Source organism: Artemia franciscana, chromosome 7 (assembly GCF_032884065.1).
Source record: "Artemia franciscana chromosome 7, ASM3288406v1, whole genome shotgun sequence".
Lineage (NCBI taxonomy): Eukaryota > Metazoa > Arthropoda > Branchiopoda > Anostraca > Artemiidae > Artemia > Artemia franciscana.
In genome coordinates, this window is record NC_088869.1 from 56,525,152 (window position 1) to 56,546,458 (window position 21,307).

Genomic DNA, 21,307 nt, shown 5'->3' on the forward strand with positions numbered 1-21,307 from the left:
TAATAATATATAAATAATTCTGACATTGCTCAGAATTGTAACATTAGCACTACTTGTGGTATATTTATCACTACATCAGCATTCTGTACGAAATGTCTGCTGAGAATAGCAGAAAATAAATTTAAACAAAACATCTATATTTTTCTCATACTTTAGAAGTTTTGTGCGCTCATATGGGCAGTACCAATCCGTTCTTTTTTTTCTATTGTTATCAGTTTTATCATGCTACACTAGGAGACCAAGCTTGGCTTGTGAAAGGAATTATAAACATAAAAACGATAGTCAGTGTAACCCCCTCCGCAAATGGGTACCCTAATTTACACAAGGAAAACATTTGTGTAATTTTTATTGAATTCGTTTTTCCACCTAAGATACAAAGGGGAAGGTAATTCTCAAATTCTAGTAGTCAATTTCCACTTCCAATTGACTTCCTTCGCAATTTTTAATTTATTAATTTAATTTTATTTAATCCTTTGCAATTTTTAATTTATTTAGGGTTTCTGCCGCAATGATGTCAAGAATTGTTCAGATTTTCTGGATATGCTTTTTCAAACAATGCCCAATGGATAAGTTAAATATTCTAACTTCATTTTTCGAATACTTTCAAATTTGAAATACGGTCACTTTTTAAATTTTGGGAACATGTCACAACATAATGTTACACAATCTTGGTAATTCAAATCTGTTAACCTGCAAACGAATCAATTTAATAAGAACTCATATTTGGAAATATGTTTAATAGAAACTAATAGATTAATTTCTATTAATAATAATAGAAATCAATTTGGGGTCACTGTTTAACATAACAATATAATGTTACACAGTATTGGTAATACTTTTACTTATCTGTATCTTTACTTAGACTGCGCTGCCTATGACTATTGTTTTGACTTTATGTGGCCGGCTGATATAAGTACTAATTATCAATTTAAATCTGTTAACTTGCAAATAAATCAATTTAATAAGAAATCATAAATGATATTTCAACAAATCCATCTATTCAAAATTACGAGCAAAGAAATAGCGCGACCCGGGGCTATTCGAATAGAGCTGGTTCAATTATGAGATTGAACATCCTGTGTTGGGCATGGGGGCTAGCAGAAGTGGAGGGGGATATGCACTACAGCATTTGTTGTGAATCTGGCTGAAAAAAGCCTAGTGTATACGGCATTCACCTTAGCCCACCCGAAAGGTTGTTTATGCCATACTGCTGTCGTCTGCAACAGCTCATTGCTGACAATTTTTGAAAAAGCCAATCACCAGTACTTAGATTTACCACCAATACTAACAACTCACCGCAGCACCAAGCCGTCTGAGGCTAATACGGCTACGCACGCTCCTCCTCCAGCCCAATCTATTCAAAGACTTCCTGTTTACACCCTCTTAAGAGGTTCTCATTTCCTTTAAATATTTCTTTATGACATCTTACCATCCTAACCGCAGAACAATATCGGAAGGGCAAAGGGCATAAAGTTTATACTTTCAGAGAGTATTTGTGAGAATGTTAAACTAAGTCAAAAGGCAAAATTTACTATTCATTAAAACTTTCAGGACATCAAAAGACTCAAAGTGCATCTAGATTGTCAATAGTGCGCGTTTGCAAAATCTCAGGAAGGGCCAAGGGCTTTAAGTTGAAACTTTCAGGACAAATTAAGAGAATATTGAACTAAATCAAACGACACCATGTGAATGTAGGCTGCTAAAAAAAAAAAAAAAAAATCTGCAATGTCTCAGGAATGGCTAAGAGCATTAAGTTGACATTTAGTAGGCATGTTGAAGGGGATATTGAACTAAGTCAAAATACTCTAGTGTGATTCCAGTTTATCAGAAAGGCGTATTTGTAAAATCTCAGGAACGGCTAAGAGTATTAAGGGGAATATTTCAGTTCATCTTGAGGGTGATGTTGAAATAAATCAATGGAAATGTGTTTACATGTTGTTAAAACGGCTGCAACAAATTAAGAACTATTTTTGGTGTAAAATTGAAGCTTGCAAGGCCTATTGAACGAGATCAAAAGACAAAATATGCATCCTGTCTGTCGAAATAGCGTATCTGAAATATACAAGGGATGGCTAGGGGCTCCAAGTTGAAATTTTCAGGTAATGTTGAACTAAATCAAAAACACTATTTGCACAGTTTGTCAAAAGAGCAGATCTGGAATATTTCAGGAATAGCTAATGGTTTTTAGTTGATACTTCCAAGGAATGTTGAGGGATGTTGAACTAAACCCAAAGAGATTATATGCATCCAGATTATCAAAATGGCATATTAAAATGTATCAGAAATAGCTAAGAGTATTAAGTTGAAAGTTTCAGCGCATGTTGAGGAGCGATATTGACCTAATCAAAAGATTTATTACAAAATGGCGTAGCTGCAATATTATAGGAAAAGCTAAGGTTATTAAGTTGAACCTTTTAGGCTACGTTGAACTACATCATAAGACATAGCAACCAGGTTGTCAAAATGGCGCACCTGCAACATTATCGGCACGGCTAAGGGTGAAAAGTTATGTTACTGGACCCTAACTAACATTTAGAGAGAATATTGGGGGAATCAAGGAGATAGTGAATTTGGTCTTGGGGGACGGGACCTTGAATATTGTCTTGGGGGGGAGATTAGTGCGAACTATTTATTTAAATGTTGATGTTCTTAAAATTTCAGGCAATGAAAACACCTTATTTGAAGTTCTAAAGCCTCATTCTGAAACGAATCTGGTTGCATCAATTTTTGACATCCTACTTTTATTCCTATTTTTTATTATTTTTCGAATTATTTTTAATTAATTGTTTTTAATTTATTTTTTATTAATAATTTTTCTAATTATTTTTTATTCTTGTTTTTCTCAAACAAATAAAATGTAGAAACAATAAGGAAAATCTTTTCAAGACAGTGGAAATCAATTCTGTGAATATTTCGGCCATATGTCCAAGGGCCGTCTTCAGAACAATAGGAGAACGAGAAAAAAAATGTATATATAAATAAATAAATAATATAAAATATATAAATATAAAATATATAAATAAAATTGAAACTAATAGTGTTTTTTTAAAAACTTTTTTAATTGTTTTGAAAAGATTTTCTCTATTGTTTCTACTTTGTATTTGTTTGTTATGGAAAGGGAGCGTGGTCTTCGTCGCTATTTTCTTATTTTTCTTATCAAGCAAATCAGAACTTTTTAATAAAATAGCTCAAAATCCATTTATTTAAGCGATTAAGCAGTATAAAACAATATAATCCAATAGCATTCTTATATTATGGTGGCCAATTAATGTATGCCTATGTTCAATGTTGTAATAGGACGGGAGTCAGGATGGCTTTAGGCCAAAAATATGCAGATTTACAATCCATTTAATTGAATAATATCCCCCCTGCCCGTCCATCAAAAGTTCTACAATAAAACTATCATTAAGATTTGCTGAGAAAAATTGTCATAATAAAAAGCAAGCCAATATCATAAGTTGTAAAATTTAAGCAGGAAACCGAACAAAATCTTACAAAAATTCCTTTAATAAAACAAAAAAATAATGTCTGTTAAAACCAATAGAAATTAAATAAAAAGCTTTTAAAAAAGAAGTTATTCAAAGAATGTAGACCTACTATTCTTAGTGATTTCTATTTCTATCCGTTTTATTTTGATTTAATTGTTCATTGTAATTTCTGTTCGGTTTGCGTCTCATTGTTCATCAATAGTGATTTCTATTTCTCTTCGTGTCAAGTTTGGATTACATTATTTGACTTTATTCCTGCTCGTCTTTCGTTTAATGCCGCTCTTTATTTTTCCTTGAAATCCTTCTTTTTAATTTTTTTTTAAACTAGTATATAGAAAAAAAATGGTTGAAACATAAGCTAGAATTTTTGGTACATCAAAAATTTATTAGTAATTGTTGCCGTCTGGGTTATTACGCAATCATTATTTGTATTGTGTCTGTGCTTATTCCTGTGAGAAAGTTTAATAAATTCATTTTAATTATAATTGATTATGATTATTACAACTATATCATACAGTAAAAAGAACAGAATAATATTTTTGCATTTATCACAATACTGTTCCCCCTGTCTAAGGCTGTATATTTTATTCGTCTATAGTGTGCAATTTTCTTTTGTATATTTTGTATGTTAATTCTCTGTTTTTGACTTGTGGTATGAAAATTTCTGCTTATTTCAGGCATTAGCATTGTTCTTAAGTGTCACTGACGTAACTCTTCATGTCGCTACGATAAGCACATATGGAAATCAAAAAAGATTATCACTAAACTACTTGATTCGCTATTTCTGTTTATATACACCTATTTATAAGAAATACCGTAATGAGTGTCGTCTTCATCCCTAATTTTCGGCCTTATTCGGGTAACCAGCTGTGGCAGACTTAAAAAAATTATTTATATGAGAAGGCCGGCGTCACACAAGGCAGAAAATGGCCAAGCGGGGTGAGGAGAGACACGGCTTTTTGCAGTGCTTGGTATGACAAGCGTTGCTCTGGGATGTGGACGAGATTATGGAGGCCGGGCAACCTCTCGCAAAATAAGTCAAAGTTTAAGCCGAAGTAAACGACTCTCATGCTCGTAGCTTTTGATGGGTTGCTTTAAACTTAATGAATTTTATATATTTGTAAACAAAACAAAAAGCCAATGCGCATAATGCATTAATTGTTAACAAAATTATATTTTTTAGGGTTTCAGTTACTATTAGTCTGAGCCGCTGATTATTTACAGGTCCTTTCAACGAACCGATTGATAGTGTTTACAGTTTCAATTCAAACGCTTTTTCGCGCAATCTTTGTTTATTACCCTGGTTATTTTCTGTCCCGGAAAAAATTGAAAAAGAAATGAAACAAGTACCGTAACTACCCCTCCCCTAGATCCCCTCTGCATATTTTGAAAAGCATAATTTTTGTACCTCCGTAAAAAAAACTGAAAAAAAAAATTCTTACCAATATTCCATCAAATAAATTAACCCCCCTTATATTTTGAGAAACATTTTTTTTTGTATCTATGTTTCTAAAAGAAGCACCTGCACTCCCTACATTTTTATGAATTAGTGCTCTTGGGTACCTCCGATACAGAAGAAGACACTGACTCTAAATACTGTTTTTACCACTATAACTCTTTTGTAAAGTTATTTGATAAGGGGGGAGGGCCGAAAATCCAAGTTTCTTGAATTCAGTTATTTTGTATGAAAAACTTATATGTTAGGAAGGAAACAAGAAAAGAACTATTTATTTATGTCCATTGGGATGAAAACTGATGTCTTCTACTCGCCGGAGGCTTCCAGGGTTACGAACGTCAGAGAAATCGTTTTATTTTGACATGATTTTGATGTAGATGATAGGTCCTAGTAACAAGACTGTAAGTAAAAAGATTGACCCTTGTCAGTAGCCAGTTATTAGGGTGGAAGCCCATGTTTTGTTGTTGTTTTTTTTTTAGGATGGATGTGCTTATGAGGTTAAAACATCTTAAAGTGAATTTTTTCAAGCCCAGGTTTTCTTATTGCTAACAAAAATAGTTAGGGCTCTTATTGCGAACAAAAATAGTTTGTAATAGTAAGGCTAGTTTTCAAAAATTTTAAATGGTTGTGAAAAGCTGAAATTGAGTGTAGAGAGCAGGCTTAGATTGCCTCTTACTTTTTGCGGCCACATACGAAGGAAAATTTTTACTCGTTTTAAAAAATTTCCTCACGATTTACTTTCATTTTCTTAGGCTAGCAGCGTGCAAACACCGAAATATGCTTTCTCTCCAGGAGTAACTCGACTAAGCTTGAAGTATTCATGTCGATAACCTTCTTTCTAGAGTCTATTACGTCTTTATCAGGCTAATTAGCTTGTTTTAATTCATGATTTGAAGTTAGATATCCATATAATTTGCTTCATTATATTGCTTAAAGGGATTCGATACCTGAAATAATTTTTGCAAACCATAGTGTCGGCTGACTGCCTCAAAGACAAAGACCCCGTTAGCGAATTCTCCCAGGGGACTAGCCACCATCAATATCTATTGAGAATATGTGGTTTGAATAGGAAATTTGATTGAAAAGACAATGAAATTTTACGTCTTCGTGTGCCGGCAAGGTTTTCAATCAAAACGGGGAGGACCACAGATAACTCCCAAAGCTGTCAAATTGCACAAGCGATATTTCCTTTGAGTTGATTTATAGCATTTTCCTTTCAGACATGCCAGAACATTGTTATGCATTGCCCTCTCCTCAGTTTCAAAAGAAAATCCTGTTACATTTAACTGAAACAAAAATAATCTAAATTGACGCATTCTAATGATGTAAGTTCCATTAAAACTAAATATTTCTAACTCCGGCACAAAAAGGGAGAAGTTTTCCTTAGGTTTTTGAGAAAATATGCGTCGACTTATAGTTTTGTATCGTTTATTCATATTTCTCATCCAAGCTCTACAAGCTATGGCAAGACCACCTAATCAATTCTATATTGTTTGGCCACACAAATTATAAAAAAGACGTTTATAGTGGATGAGATAAGGTATCAAATCCACTTAATCATTTTAAATTATTTTTTTTTCATAATTTTTGTTTTAGTCTTATCTTTAAAATATTTTGGTGTCCTTTCCCCCAGTGGATCAAACACGAAAATAATATCGTGGTGTTTGATCTTGGTTCCCGGAATCCCTTAAACCGTTCACTGTCAGATCTGCTTTGCATCTGGATAACCTGTTCAAGCATTTAAGCCTTTCATTTAAGGTACATATATTAAGTGGATTCGAACTAATTCATAACTAAAAAGAGTGCAATTGGTCAGGTTGGCTTTTACCCTTTTCCTGACAATTATCCATTAGTAACTAAGGGTCTATAGCCCCTTCCCACTTCGTTTTTTCTGTCGTAAGTAACCTAGTAGTTAGAGTACGAAAAATATAGACGTCGATAAAGATAGTTTGAGCTGAAAATACATACTGCTCTCTATATCCGAATGAAAATGTAAAAAAAGGGTAAAAGATAGCGGGAAATCCGCCTATCAAAATTTTTTATTCCATATGGATTGTTTCTCTATTCGACTGGACCCCAAGTTGACCGCAAAGGCCATTTTTCCAAATTCTGCTCTCTAATACTTCCTTTCGATCACTGCTCTTGTGCAACACGGTTGCAAAGATTCAAGAGACATTATGAAAATGTTTTTTTAAGATTTATACTTGCAACACTTCCCCTTAAACAGGTTCTATCGATTATTCCGTGTTACTCCCTCCTATCCTATTTGCCTTTCAAGCTTTTTAGAAGTTCCAATCTTTTTTATAGATTGTGTTATATATTCTTTTCCCACTTATACCAAAAATTACAAATGGACATTTGATATCAAATTCTTTTTTTGATTCTATTTTAGATTTTTTTCTAAGATTTTAGATTATACGTATATACTGATGGAGTAAAGAGATGTCAGTGCCGGTCGGTTTCCCATTTAGCGAGCCTACGTGCTTCCTATACCAGAGTAAGCCTGCCAAATATAGGGAGGGGGAAATTTTTTTCAAAAATTATAGTCACTCCTAGGATAAAAGATGACGAAAAGTCTGCCTCGGATATCCAAAATTTTGACTCCATATGTCCTATTATACGCAACCCCAAGTTGAGCGAAAAGGCCTTTTATTTTTTAAATTCTGCTCTCTAATTCTTCTTTACGATCACTGCTCTTGTGCAACACGGTTGCGACGATTCAAGAGAAATTATGAAAATGTTTTTTAAAAAGTAAGACTTGCAACACATCCATTTAAACAGGCTTTATAGATTGTTCCGAAATATTTTCTCCTATTCTATTTGCATTCCAAGCTGTTTAGTAGTTTCAATTTTTTTTAATTGTGTTACATACTCTTTCCTCCTTGTACTAAAATCTTAAATAGAGCTTTTGATATTAAGTTCTTTTTTTCTGTCTAAACTATAAGGTTTCTACTGATGGAAAAAAAGATGTCAGTGCTGGTCGGTTTCCAATTTAGCGAGCCTATGTTCTTCCTATTCTAGAGTAAGCTAGCCAAATATGGGAGGGGACAGGGGAACATTTTTCAAAAATTATAATCACCTCTCTCAAAAGGTTGAAAGAGGGCAACAAAGGGCAGTCTCGTTAAGAGTAATGCCTCAAGCCATACGATAACAAAGAAACATTACATGGTTTAAAACTGAAGACTGAGAGCCAAACGGAGCTAAATAATGAAACTCTCCTCAATAGCCTGCCACCAGGAGTTCCGGAACCCAACCCTCGGTTTCAATGGAAGTCCTTACTCGGTTGTGCCGTATTTTGTAGACATCTATGGCAAGTTTTAATAGTGCTGATTTTGTATTTTTTTTTCTGAATAAACAAAACTACTTTTTAACAGAACTTTCCATATGTTTTGACTTGCAATTGAAACTGACACTAATATTCAAAATTATTTAAAGAGGAAAATTATTGAAACTATTTTAAAATTTAACCCGAACTGACAAAAATTTTGTTAAAGAAAAGTGTTTGCATTTTCCAAAATTCAAGGAAGAGAAGCAGAAATAGTCTACCCCATTTTTGTTAAAGCTTACTGGAACATTTGAATTATAATATTGTTCCATTCTTCTCGAAAAAACAAAAAATAAAGAAAAACAAACTTTCGCATTTGGACCAATGAGATCCGCGTAGCGTAGGTGTCGATCTCCTAATGCCCCACCCTTGGCCTTCAGACACTTTCTGTGTTTCCCCTAAATTTCCCTAGGTAACCCCTTGAGGCTAGTCGGACTTTCGGCTTGTCTTACAGAGAAACAGCCCTATTCCTCGGCCCAAACCACACGACAGCCACCACAAAGACTCGAGCTCACGAGCTCCCGCTTGTGAGTCTATTGTGCTAACAATTAGGCCAAGATGGATCATTCGTACGAAAACGATGGCTAAATTGATTTTTTACAGGATGAAGACCCGAATTTATTTTTATTGAGCAGTACATTCGAGGTAAAATCTCCTTTATCATTTAAACGACCCTTCTGAATCCAGGTCCAATTTTTTTCTCTCAAGCATCAAATTTTTGGCAAATTTTCTTTTAACATTTGCATAATTTCCCTGAACATTGCCTTCCGTTCTTTATTTTATTTTTTCTCAAGCGGTCCAATTTTTTTCTCTCAAGCATCAAATTTCTGGCAAATTTTCTTTTAACATTTGCATAATTTTCCTGAACATTGCCTTCCGTTCTTTATTTTATTTTTTCTCAAGCGGTCCAATTTTTTTCTCTCAAGCATCAAATTTCTGGCAAATTTTCTTTTAACATTTGCACAATTTTCCTGAACATTGCCTTCCGTTCTTTATTTTATTTTTTCTCATGCGGTCCAATTTTTTTTCTCTCAAGCATCAAATTTCTGGCAAATTTTCTTTTAACATTTGCATAATTTTCCTGGACATTGCCTTCCGTTCTTTATTTTATTTTTACTATCCATTTACAACAGGGATGAAGTGGGAAGGATTTACTTATCGTCGACAACGAGCTTGCGCAATTGTATGAGCTACAGGCAGCTTGGCGTTTTACGTTTTGGAAATTCATGGATTTCTTAAATTCTGGATAAGGCCCAAGCCCACAGGAGGCTCCCTCTAGCTTTTCGATGACATGACGATAACCTTTCAGAAAGTCACAAAAACTTTACAGAAGAGGACAATACATATAAGTTGTGCAACATTCTGCATTACTATGACATTGGGCAGAAATTATAGAAACAGTAGTATGTATTTGGAATTAAGTATCTTATTTACCTTCAAATTAACTAATTGGAACTTAACTCTGTTGGGATTATCTAAATCAGTCGAAAGTCCCCCTCTCTCCTGGAAAATTTGGGCTTAAACCCGCACTAGAACCAAAAAACAGTACCAAAATAATTAGCAGACCACATTATCCTTTGTCTTAGCTACAGAAAGTCAACAATTTCCACGAGGATTTTTTATTCACGAGGCAGCCAAATTAATCTGTATTTGCTACTAGCAACTCTTCAAACGAATGGATGATGTTGTGTCTCTCTTTGTCTTCTTTGCTTACTGGATTATTACCTGGACGCGAGACAAGTCGAACCTGGAACCCAGCAGAAGATGCAGCGTCTGCTTCTGAAAAGAAAGTACTAATTCAGAACGACAGGAATATACATCTAGCAATCTCGACAAACGAAGAAAGCGATTGCAATCGCTTCAAAGACTTTGCAGTTCGACACGGCAGGGATTACTCCCAATCTCAATTGTAGAGTTCGTCAGAGAAAACCCTTAGTTCGTGCGACTAATACAATCTTGAACCTCATTCTGACCCTTCTGTCACACGTCTCGGATATGATACTGCTAGAACTGGCATTTCTATACTCAAATATCCTATTTCTGCACTGACTTTTGGAGCCAATAATAACAGTAATCAACAGATATGAAGACTCTTTAGAAAAAGGTTCACCATGGATAACTGATTAGGAGCATCTTATATGATCTAGCTTTATTTGTGAGGAATAGTATTAGAAATAACAGGTTCTGAGGATTTTGTATACATGTAGGTAAAGATATTTCCTGAGATATTTCCTAGTATGGTCCTTGCGTCGGCTCTAAACTGTGTTTCTGCAGCTGAGTTCGAATTCTAGGTCCCATATTACTAATCCAAGATCAAACACACTGCTACCACAGGATTTCTGAAAATTTTCTAATCCAAGACTAAATATTTTGAATTTTGCCGCTTTTTTTACAATCTCAGTTAAGAATCTTACTCCTAACCATAATTCCTGTTTTGACTATCCAAGTAACAATAGGGAATATTGAAATACCAAGGGGACGGAGAAACCAAGAATCCAGATTATCAGGGAAAAAGGTTGTATTGGATACACTTTGTCTACAAACAAAAGGAGCATGGACATCACTTAAAATAACGTTATCTGGTGACTTCCAGAGTCTTTAGCTGTTACTAACCATGGATACCATTTCACAAATGCTAATCATTCAAAGAGGAGAAAAAACAAATCTACCGGCAGGAATGTCGGTCAAGAAAAGGATCCTTTCAGGTAATGTGCTAATGGCTTGTGCAATCTGTTGATAACTTTCAACTTCCGTTTTCATACCAACGAAAGTGTCAAAATGACCTGAAAAATACAACACTTTTTTAGGATTCAATTAAGCAAAACACAGAAAAGAATTTATAACTATTGCTGCTACTTTGGGTACTACAATGTATCACTTTCTGGTCAGTTACATTTCAGCTGTTTAATTTCCCTGAGCACGTCTCTCAACGCACAAAGAATTTAAAAAAAAATGGCATGCCACATATGCTACCATCCTTCAACTGTTCACAAAAAATTTTTTTGTCCAATTTAGATAATTGTTTTTTTACCAAAAACTGTGAAGTAATTAAATCTAGGCTTATTTCTTAAAAGAACCACGTGAAGACATTATTTTGTTTCTGCATACGTGAGAGATACCTCAGATACTTCTAGGCTAAAGCAGAGGTTTTCAGTACTCTTAAAGGCCTGCATCTCCTTAGAACTTTAAAATACGATTTTATCCTTTGTTTAAACAGATTACAAGTTTGTTTGCAGATATACAATTTTATTTAGATAATTTCATAGACATTGCTTTCTAAAATCCACCCCAGAATCCCTCTCTCTTCTTCGTCTTAAATCTTTTATCACACCTCCTAATGTGGCTTTACCTCCTTTTTCTTGTAGCCAAAATTCAAAACAAACGAGCTTCGTCCGGTGATAAATGCATTTAAAGCCAAAACTAGTAGCCTGGTGTTAAGTTGGAATGATGGCTGTATAGAAATGAATGTCAAAATTCAGATGCATTTCCAGAAAAAAAAACTTTCAGAAAATATATATATATTTGAGAACTATGAGTGAATATACGCAGTCACAGTTCAAATACGCCCATTTAGAGAAAGTTTAGATTTTCACGGAATCAATACATAAATTTAGTATGCTTCATTTCTGAGATTTTCCAACCAAAGGGAGGATGTAATTTGTTAATTCACCGCATTTAACATTTTTAAATATTATTATATTTTACACATTGTACGGAGCATCAATAAATTTTACCGAGACAGAAAAAGGGAGTCTAATCCGACAAAGCTGCAAGTTCAGGCTATGCAACTCCAAAATTGCTCGAAGTGAGCTGCTTTGAGCTGCTCTTCAGGAATTTACTTTACTCTGAGTTGCAACTTATGCAGTTTTAGAAGGTTAAGCCCACTTTTGAGAAACATTTAAGCACAGTCCAAACCCAAATAGCCATTGTGAAAATTTCCAAAAGAAGTGTAAAAAGCAGATACATTCTTCAGATTAAATGGTCATTTTGGGTTAATCATCGAAAGCCAATTAATTGTATTTATTTAATTATTTATTATTCACTTAATAATTATAGACAAAAACGTTTTTTTGGGGTTATCTATATTTAAGCGAATCCGTCAAGGTTTTGCCCCCCCAACCTGAATTTTTGCAAATTACCACAACTAGCCTAGAACTAGCATACGTAGTAAAACTATCCCCTCTCTGTTAGTCAGCAGACGATTTTGACACTTATTAAGGAGCCTAGGAGTGGAACCATAGAAAAATGGGGGATTGTAAACCATAGGTTTAGTGTTTTCGACGATGCTGATAATGACGATAATCTTTTGATGCTTACCAGCGTTTCCACTTTAGAAATAGCACAGAAAGGCCAATTGGCGCGCCATTTGGCGCTTTATGACGGTATTGAACATACAAACGACGTGGACATAAATATTAGCTTTCAAATGAGCCCTTAAATGGCTCTAAAGGATACTCCAGTACCCCACTTGAGGCGGAGAAAAACAAAAACAAAAACATCACTGCCTCCCACACAAAAAGATATTTTCCTTGTTGGTAGCAATTCTACCTTATAGGGTTTTTGACCGCGGCAATTCCAAGGATAAACTTGTCGTTTCGATCTGGCATAACTTCGATGGGTTTCAGCCTCTTTCTCGAAATTTTTCTAAATTTATTTTCGCAACAACAACTTACTATTAAAATTAATCAAAATAATAGTTACCGTTCATGATTCAGCTACAAATGGCGATTTTTTGTCACTAGACAGTTTCTTTTGAACAAGCGGACGGTTTCCATTATGGTACGATTCGCACTTAGGCATCTGGAGACTGCTGGTGACGGGTAATCTTTTAATTTAGGGAAAGGTGATTAATAGGTGATTAATAGTAGATTTGAAATGAGAAAAATTAGTGTAAGTAAAAAGTCTGCAAATATTAGAATTACAAGTTGTAGTTGAGTGTGTCAAAACGCGATTGGGGTTTTAACAGGATCAAACAAGCACGCAGAATTTTTTTTTCTGTCGGGAAGGGGCAATCTTATTTGATAATTTAAATGAGAAGTATCCAGAAATTCGGGGAAATTTAAGATTTCGGTGGTCCGGGCCCCAAGGACCCCTACTGTGTACTGACCATGAATGTATGACTACACAAGAAAAAATATATCTTTAGCGAAAACGTCTCAATACCATATTTGAAATTGGCAGAATATGGACACGTGTACACAATATATCCCATGCCCAAAAGGTAAAGAAGTGTCATTAGAAACGGGAATATGCCCAGGTGGGTATCTCTGATCTTAGCAAACCAACAACAGCCGTTACGAAACACAAACATAATTTTTGATCTCAATTCACGTCTACATTTCGCCTTTTCAAGCAGGTGGTATAGTTATGCCAAAACTTACGCAAAACTACACAAAGAAATAGTAGTTCATCCCTGCTAAGGCCTATGCCAATCGGTCGCTGGTGTCCAGTTGAATAACGAAAATGACGTACGTATAAGCAAATTTTACCCCTTTCCGTGCATTATTGTATAATACGCGGTCCACCGAAGTATAAGATTTCGGTGGTCTGAATCCCAAGGACCCCCCTCCTGTGTACACCCCTGATCAGGAATATCTGACTACCCATGGAAAAAAATCTTTGGTGAAAACACCTCGGTCCAATATTGTAAAATTGGCAGGATATGGACACGTGTACGCAACGTCTCCTATGTCCAAAAACTATAGAAGTTTCATTAAAAATATGAACACGTCCAGGTGGGCATTTCAGATCCTAGCAAGCCAACAACAGTCGTGACGAAATACTTTGTGCTCTCAATTCACTCTTCATTTCGTCTTTTCACGCAGGTTATATAATTATGTCAAAACATGACACACCTACACAAAGAAATGCTGGTTCATCCCTGTTAAAGAGCTATGCTAATCGGTCGTTTGTTGTCCAATTAAATAACAAAAATGAAGTATGTATAAGCGAATGGTACCCCTTTCCGTGTATTGTCGTTTGTAAGTTGCCGAATTGTGTCAGAAAAAAGCAAAGGGACATTATTTCACATTTAAATAAATTAAAATAAAAACGATTTATTTTTTAGGACATTGCAGACTCAAACGGAAATGAACTTTCTCACACAGATGTTATAGGGCACACAATTTATTGAATAAAAATGAGCCAAATCACGAATAAGAGTCTACTTTTCCCAATATCTTGCTCTTCTTCCAGAGGCATCTGGAATTTCCACGGATTGGCAAGAGCCTCGACAATTCTTAAGTCTCCAAAACTGTAGGAAAAAACTAATTCTCAATCTAAATGTGCAATTTACTGTACACATTTTTTATCTATGGATGAGGGGGTTCCCCACCTAATACCATTTTGGCTATGTCCAGTATTCAGTAGTAATCAAGAATTGAACTTCTTGCATATTGTTCCTCAAGTATTGAATTATTAAGACAAGTTTAGTTTTGTTTTTCTTTCAATAACAATATCACATGGAAGCATTCTATATTAATATGCAATATCTTCATATTATTTGTACGGGATATTATTATATAATTACCATCAGTAGTTTAAAGTCACCAAAATAAAGACTCGCAGTCAAACGTTCCCTCACCTTTAGCATGTCCCCTTCAGTAGAGTACTCAAATAGGAGTTTCTGTGCCCCAACACTGCCAGAAGAATAAACATAAATTTTCCGTTTTTCTTCCAATAGCCGATCTAAAACAGGCTTCACATCCTGATAAACACTGAAATAAATCGACAATTAAAAAAAAAAATGAGAAAAATAACAAATTAAAAATTTTATTAGCAGGTCCCCCGAGAAGCATTACTGTTGTCACGAACTGGGCTTAGTGCAGCAATATTTATTGTTTGAATCCAAAAAAAGGTTGATCCAAAATGTTATTCCCATAAAATACAGTGAGGCAATAGTTAAGCCTACTAAGCACGTAACGGGGATAGAGGAGGGTTTTTGGGCTGAGTCTAAGAATCTAGGATATTTTAGATTCCCCCTATTATTTCCTTTGAATTTGATATATGATATTCCATAGTCCTTGGGAGTATCCCCGCAATTTTTAACAATCTATACACCTTTTGCTTCTTTTTTTTTTGCGGATTTAACTCCCTCTAACTAAAAAGGTCCAAAATATTTCTCTTAGATAATACATTATTAGTCTTAAACTTCTTTGCATTGCGGAAGTAGAGACACTAATAGTCTAAATTGAAGTCCCAAGCAACCAAGTACTAACATAACCAAATCATTATATTCTGTAGAGAGAATATTTATTGACAAAATATACCCAAAATAGAAATTTGCCAATGAGTGTTATGGCTAGTGCAGCCATCTTAAAATTGAAAAACAACACGCAAAATTGAACTTTCCAGAATAATATTATAGAAAAAAAACTCACAACTTGGAATCCTGTTTCACAATCCCACTTGCAACGCAGGAAAATTCGGCAAAAAATACAAAACCCAAAATAGAAATTTGCCAATGAGTGTTATGGCTTGTGCAGCCATCTTAAAACTGAAAAACAACACGCAAAATTGAATTTTCCAGAATAATATTGTAGAAAAAAAACTCACAACTTGAAATCCTGTTTTAGAATCCCACTTGCAACGCAGGAAAATTCGGCAAAAAATACAAAACCCAAAATAGAAATTTGCCAATGAGTGTTATGGCTTGTGCAGCCATCTTAAAATTGAAAAACAACACGCAAAATTGAATTTTCCAGAATAACATTGTAGAAAAAAACTCACAACTTGAAATCCTGTTTTAGAATCCCACTTGCAACCCACGAAAATTCGGCTTGTTAAAAACTACACTGTGCTCTAAAAGCGAATTTATCTTTTCGTTATTTGGATTTTTCAGTAAAGTTTAATATTGATTTGTAATAATATGCGGTGTAATAGTGCCGCCTTAGTAAAGAACGAATTGGTTTATTATTTTTTTCCCCCGGGGCACTCGTATAGATGGAGTTGTACAAACATAGGAAGGAACTCGTTCGATTGGAAATTTCAGCACCCTGTTCAAATGTCAAAAAAGACTATAGGGCTACCAGACCCCTTTTCAGGCCCCAACCCCTCCAAAGAAACCTGATCCAAATTTGAGATAAAGACTTTGTTCAAAATAGTCAAAAGATTGGGAATGAAAAGACACCGTAGTAATATTGGTTACTATTATTCTTTTTGTTCTTGTTCTTGATGATATGATGAATAAAAGCCATACTTTTTAAAATAAAAATTGTTTTTCGTAAAGCGGAAATGACGCTATAGCCTTAGAGAGAAACTCCTGTTTATGGCAATTTCTGTTCATTTAATTGATTATTAACGTAATTTGTAACGATTATTAATGGTTTGAATTGACTATTGATTGTAATTTGTATTCGGTTTCGGTCTCATTTATCAATTGATAGTGATTTCTGATCACCATACTTTTGAATTATTATTTGACTTTATTTCTGTTCATCTTTAGTTTAATGAAGCTCTTTACTTTTGAAAACTTCTGCTTTTGGAAAAGATATTTTTTAAACTAATAGCTTTAAGTTAAAAAAAAGTTTGGTCTAGTCAGGTTCAATTTCTTTTTTCAACTATCCCTATTTATTAGGTTTGATGCACACACTTTCCATAGTAATTTCAATGAGCTAAATGACATCGTGCTAAAAGACAGCGTCCATTGGTACCTGTTGACTTACAACACCACAGCTCAAACTGGAATACTTTATTTGGTGTAGATTTTCCCAACATCTTTGCATAATACAATTTCAGTACCCAGGATCTGGTGGAATATCAACAAATTGAAAATTTGGCCTAAGACCCAAAAATACCGAAAATAAAACTATTTTTTTATTCTAGTGTCTAGCCAAAAAACTACCATAAACACTTCTGTGAAACAAACTCTGCAGGCAAAATTTGCAAATACTTTAGCAAAGATGCATATTTACGCAATACATTATTCTTCAAGCAAAGACGCACATTCAGACAATATATTAATCCTTTTATAGATTATTAGAGACATATATTTCGAAATAAACGTTGTCAAAATGGGCTTATGCCACCCTAGAAAAATCTACTTAATAGTTAATTACAAAAAGACATGAAATCTTTTTGGGCTTTCTTGGTGGAATTTTCGCTCTTTACACTAAGGTTTTGACTTTTTGCCACAATCCTTTAAAAAAAAACACTGCTCGAACACAAGGGCCGTCCAATTCGAACGAAAAGTATTTATAATGAACTTTAAAACTTTAGCGTAAAGAGAAAGGGGTGGCCCCCCTCATAAACAGAATAACTTTTGTTCGTTTTAAATCGTAATGTTGCTCCTTACTATCTGTTGAAACAACTTATTTTTCAAAAATTAAATTTCTGAGCGTTTTTGGTGCCCCCCCCTCATAATTTTTGTTCCTTTTAAGTTTAAATGTTGTTCCTTACTATTTGTTGAAAAAACTTATTTTCTAAAATTTTATTTCTGAGCGTTTTTCACATCATCCCAAGCAATCCCCTTCCCTCCCCCATGTAAAATTAACCCTAAAACCCTCCTTTCCATAGAAAATTCTCCCCACTGAAAAGCCCCATCCTGCAGAAAATTCCGCCTGACAAAAAATTCCGTACATTTCCCAATAACAAATACTACATGTGAACAATGTTTTACGGTTATTATATTTTTCCCTCATACATCCGTATATTTTGTATTCTTCGTCTGTATGGCTTGGGACTTTCCCTCAATACTTCGCCCAATCCGCATACTGGAGAATAATGCCATTAGATCGTTTTGTGGAATAGGGAACCGGGATTCGGTCAGATCAATGTAGAGTATGATTAATATAATACCTGCAGCCGGATTGCGTGATTTTTATACACTGGTTTTTATGTATACGTACTATTATCGGAGCGTTGAATTAAAATGGAATAGTTGTGGAGCATCAAACCATGGCTAATTGTAGAGAAAGCCAAGACAGATAGTCCAATTGAGTGAGAAAAAAAACTAATGGAAATTTTCCAAGTATACTTGAAAATTTTCCATTATAATGGAAAATTTTCTTTTGAACGTGTTTTACCATGTTCATCACGCCAGATTGAGCCAATATATTTGAAAATTAGCAAATATATTTAGTCTTAGGCAGGCTGAACCAAGGATGTTTTACAGGAATATTTCGGGAAAGATATAATGTTAATGGTAAAAGAACTCGAACAAGTGGAGATATTGAGGTTCCTCCCCTAGTTTCATACGAAACTCGTCAAAGCTGTGGAATAAGCTTGTCCCAAGCTCCAAAGAATACTTTTTATTCTTTATACTTTTGAAACATAATGAGATTGATGGATTGAATATTGACAATAATTGTTTATTGATTTTTGTTTGTTTTTTTTTTGCTTTGGGATCATGATATTATGTTGTTTTATTGTGTATGAATTATTTATGTAAGTTTTTTGTCGGTACACGGTTTGACCCTTCTGCTTATTTTAGATTAACTTGTTTTTTTTTGTTGTTGCTTTTTGTTCGTTGTTTTTGTTATTTGTTTCTCTTCTATTTTTCGTTCTTTTTTGTTAGTGGCACACCCTCGCAAGCGAAACTTTCGGTGTGGTACCGATTGCTTTTTTCTCTGTTATTTCTTTTGGATAATAAATTAATACTACTACTAAAAAAAATGGGCAAATTGCGTAACTTACAGCCTTTTCCCCTGGAGCTGTGGGGAAACTTATAATCCCCAAAGACATAATTATTGGATCTTTGAACTATGCTGAACCAAATGGCTATCTAAAATTTTTGATCGGATGTCTTTGGAGGAAAAGGGGAGTGGGAGGAGAAGTATTTGCCCTCCAATCTTTTTAGTCACTTAAAAATTACGCTAAAACTTTTTTTCCGATTAAATGCGCCTTCTCCCAATCTTCTAAGACCATTGGTTCGATACGATCACTACTGAAAAAAAAGAAGAAGAAAAAAAGCACATCCGTGATCTTTCTTATGGCGAAAAACAAAACAAAATTCCACATTTTGAATATATAGGAACTTGAAACCTTTACAGTAGAGTTTTCTGATTTGTTGAATCTGATGGTGTGATACTCAAAAAATCGCTTGACTTTTTGGAGGAATTCTCCCCCCTTCTTTTTGAAAATCAGGCAAATTTTCTCGGACTCATTGTTTTCCTCGGGTAAAATTAAGCTAAATAAATTTTATATATTTGAATCAGCATAAAAAACAATTCTTTTGACATATAAATTGTTATGAAAATTCCGTTTTTATATTTTCGGTTACTACTGAGCCGAGTCGCTCCTTAGTTGCAGTACATTGTCACGAACTATTTGAAAACGCAAAGTTTATCCAGCCCTTTGTATGAGTTTTTTTTTTGCAAAAAAAAAAAAAAACATCAAAAATTTGCGTTAGTCTAGAAACAATTCCTAGACGGAAAGTTTGCATACAAAACAATCGTCTTGAAAAAAAGCGACCGTTCTTGCTTTTAAAAAAGTCACCTCTGCGAAGTCGTTTAGGTTGTAAAGATATTACTAGGAAAAGCAAAAAAGGATATGCTCAGGTTGAAGAGATTAGGTATAGTAGATGGCGTTTATAAACGAATTGTCGGACATGAGCAAAAGCGTAATATATATTCTTTTCTAGAAAGTAGGAAAAATATTTATTCTTTTCTAGAACTGGTTCTTTTAGTTCTTTGAAGTCGCACCGTCTGTGATGCTCTTTGGATTGTAACAGTATTACTAGAAAAAATATAATGCAGTATATGCTGAGGCGAAAGAAAGTTAGTGAAGTAGATGCCATTTTTGAATAAGTTAGGATTTTCAGCAAAAGCTAATATTTATTCTTTTCTAGAACTATATGTTTTAAATTCTGTGCAGTAGTGTATATTGTAACAGTGTCACTAGGAAAAACAAAATGCAGTATACACTTAGATACAAAAAACAGATGGCGTTTAAGAATAAGTTGTCAGATTTCACAGCAAAAGTCTATCATTTATTCTTTTTTAGAACTAGTTGTAGAACAAGTTCCCTGATTTTGAGTTTTGACGAAAAGAAAAGTATAAAATGCTTTTTTTCTACTCTTTAACAACACTTGTAATTTTGATTTACCAATGAAAGACATGAACAGAACACCATCATTTTGACTATCCTAACATATGCTATAATTATTCGAAAATTAAATTTTAAAGACTATAGAGTAAAATCGTTGCAACATTAATGTAGAAAGTTAAAAAAAAAAGGGTTTTATAATTTCGAAATTAAAAAAGAATAAATAAATGAACTGGTTCTGGAGAAAAAAAGAACATTCTGCGCGAGTGTGACACTACAGTTACAACGATCGATGAAAAAACACAGATTTACGAATGTTCTGGATTATTTTAATTTTAATAGAAATAAAAAACTGAAATATTCACATCTGAAGTCCACACCAATAGTAAAATCCACTTGTAAGAGTAAAGTGCCCTAACCCAACAGTAATTTGTTCCAGACTATTATGTATTCATATTCCTTTTTATTGGAAAGTAGTAGAGATAAACTACATAGATTAAAGTTGCTGAAATATCAAGCTGTTCCTTTCCCACAAAGAAAGTCACTGCATTGAATAAGCCAAACGTTAAGTTCAGGAACAAACAATTCAAAAATTTCGAGGACTGGGCAATAAAAACATATTTCGAAATCTTTTAATGCACTTAGGTACCACCACAGGAGTTTAGAAAGCAGCGAGAACCAAATTGAACAAATTCCAATAGATTCCGTAAAATTGAATTTCCAACACAATCAACAAATTAACAAATTCAAATTCCATAATTATTACGGGACTTCATTTATTGTATGTCTTAAGTTTAATATGACTCTTGTTACTTGGGTAACAAGATAAACAGGCTGGATGCATGTTGTGTCTTTTCATTCGTTTAACATCCCCTCAACATGTCCTAAAAGTTTTGAACTAATAACCGTAGCTGTTCCCGAGATCAATACGGATATTCCCAGATACACCTTTTAAGAAACTTGGATGCACCTAGGGTCTGTTGATTTAGTGCAACATCCCCCTCAGCATTCTCTGAAAGTTTCAGCTTAATGCCCTTAACTATTCCTGAAATATTG

The 21,307-nt window shown here is 34.2% G+C and overlaps 1 protein-coding gene across 5 annotated transcripts in view; it reads right to left on the bottom strand.

The window, feature by feature from the left end:
• LOC136029500 (enolase-phosphatase E1-like) overlaps positions 1-21,307 on the bottom strand; it is a 539,221-nt gene that overhangs the window by 488,431 nt on the left and 29,483 nt on the right. For 4 of the 5 annotated variants that reach the window (XM_065707944.1, XM_065707941.1, XM_065707940.1 and 1 more), the window contains exon 5: positions 14,853-14,985. In XM_065707944.1, the coding sequence (XP_065564016.1) occupies positions 14,853-14,985 (133 nt within the window). Of the gene's footprint in view, positions 1-9,872; positions 10,049-10,938; positions 11,063-14,852; positions 14,986-21,307 lie in introns of those variants that run through there. The other variant, XM_065707943.1, reaches the window with a different exon arrangement.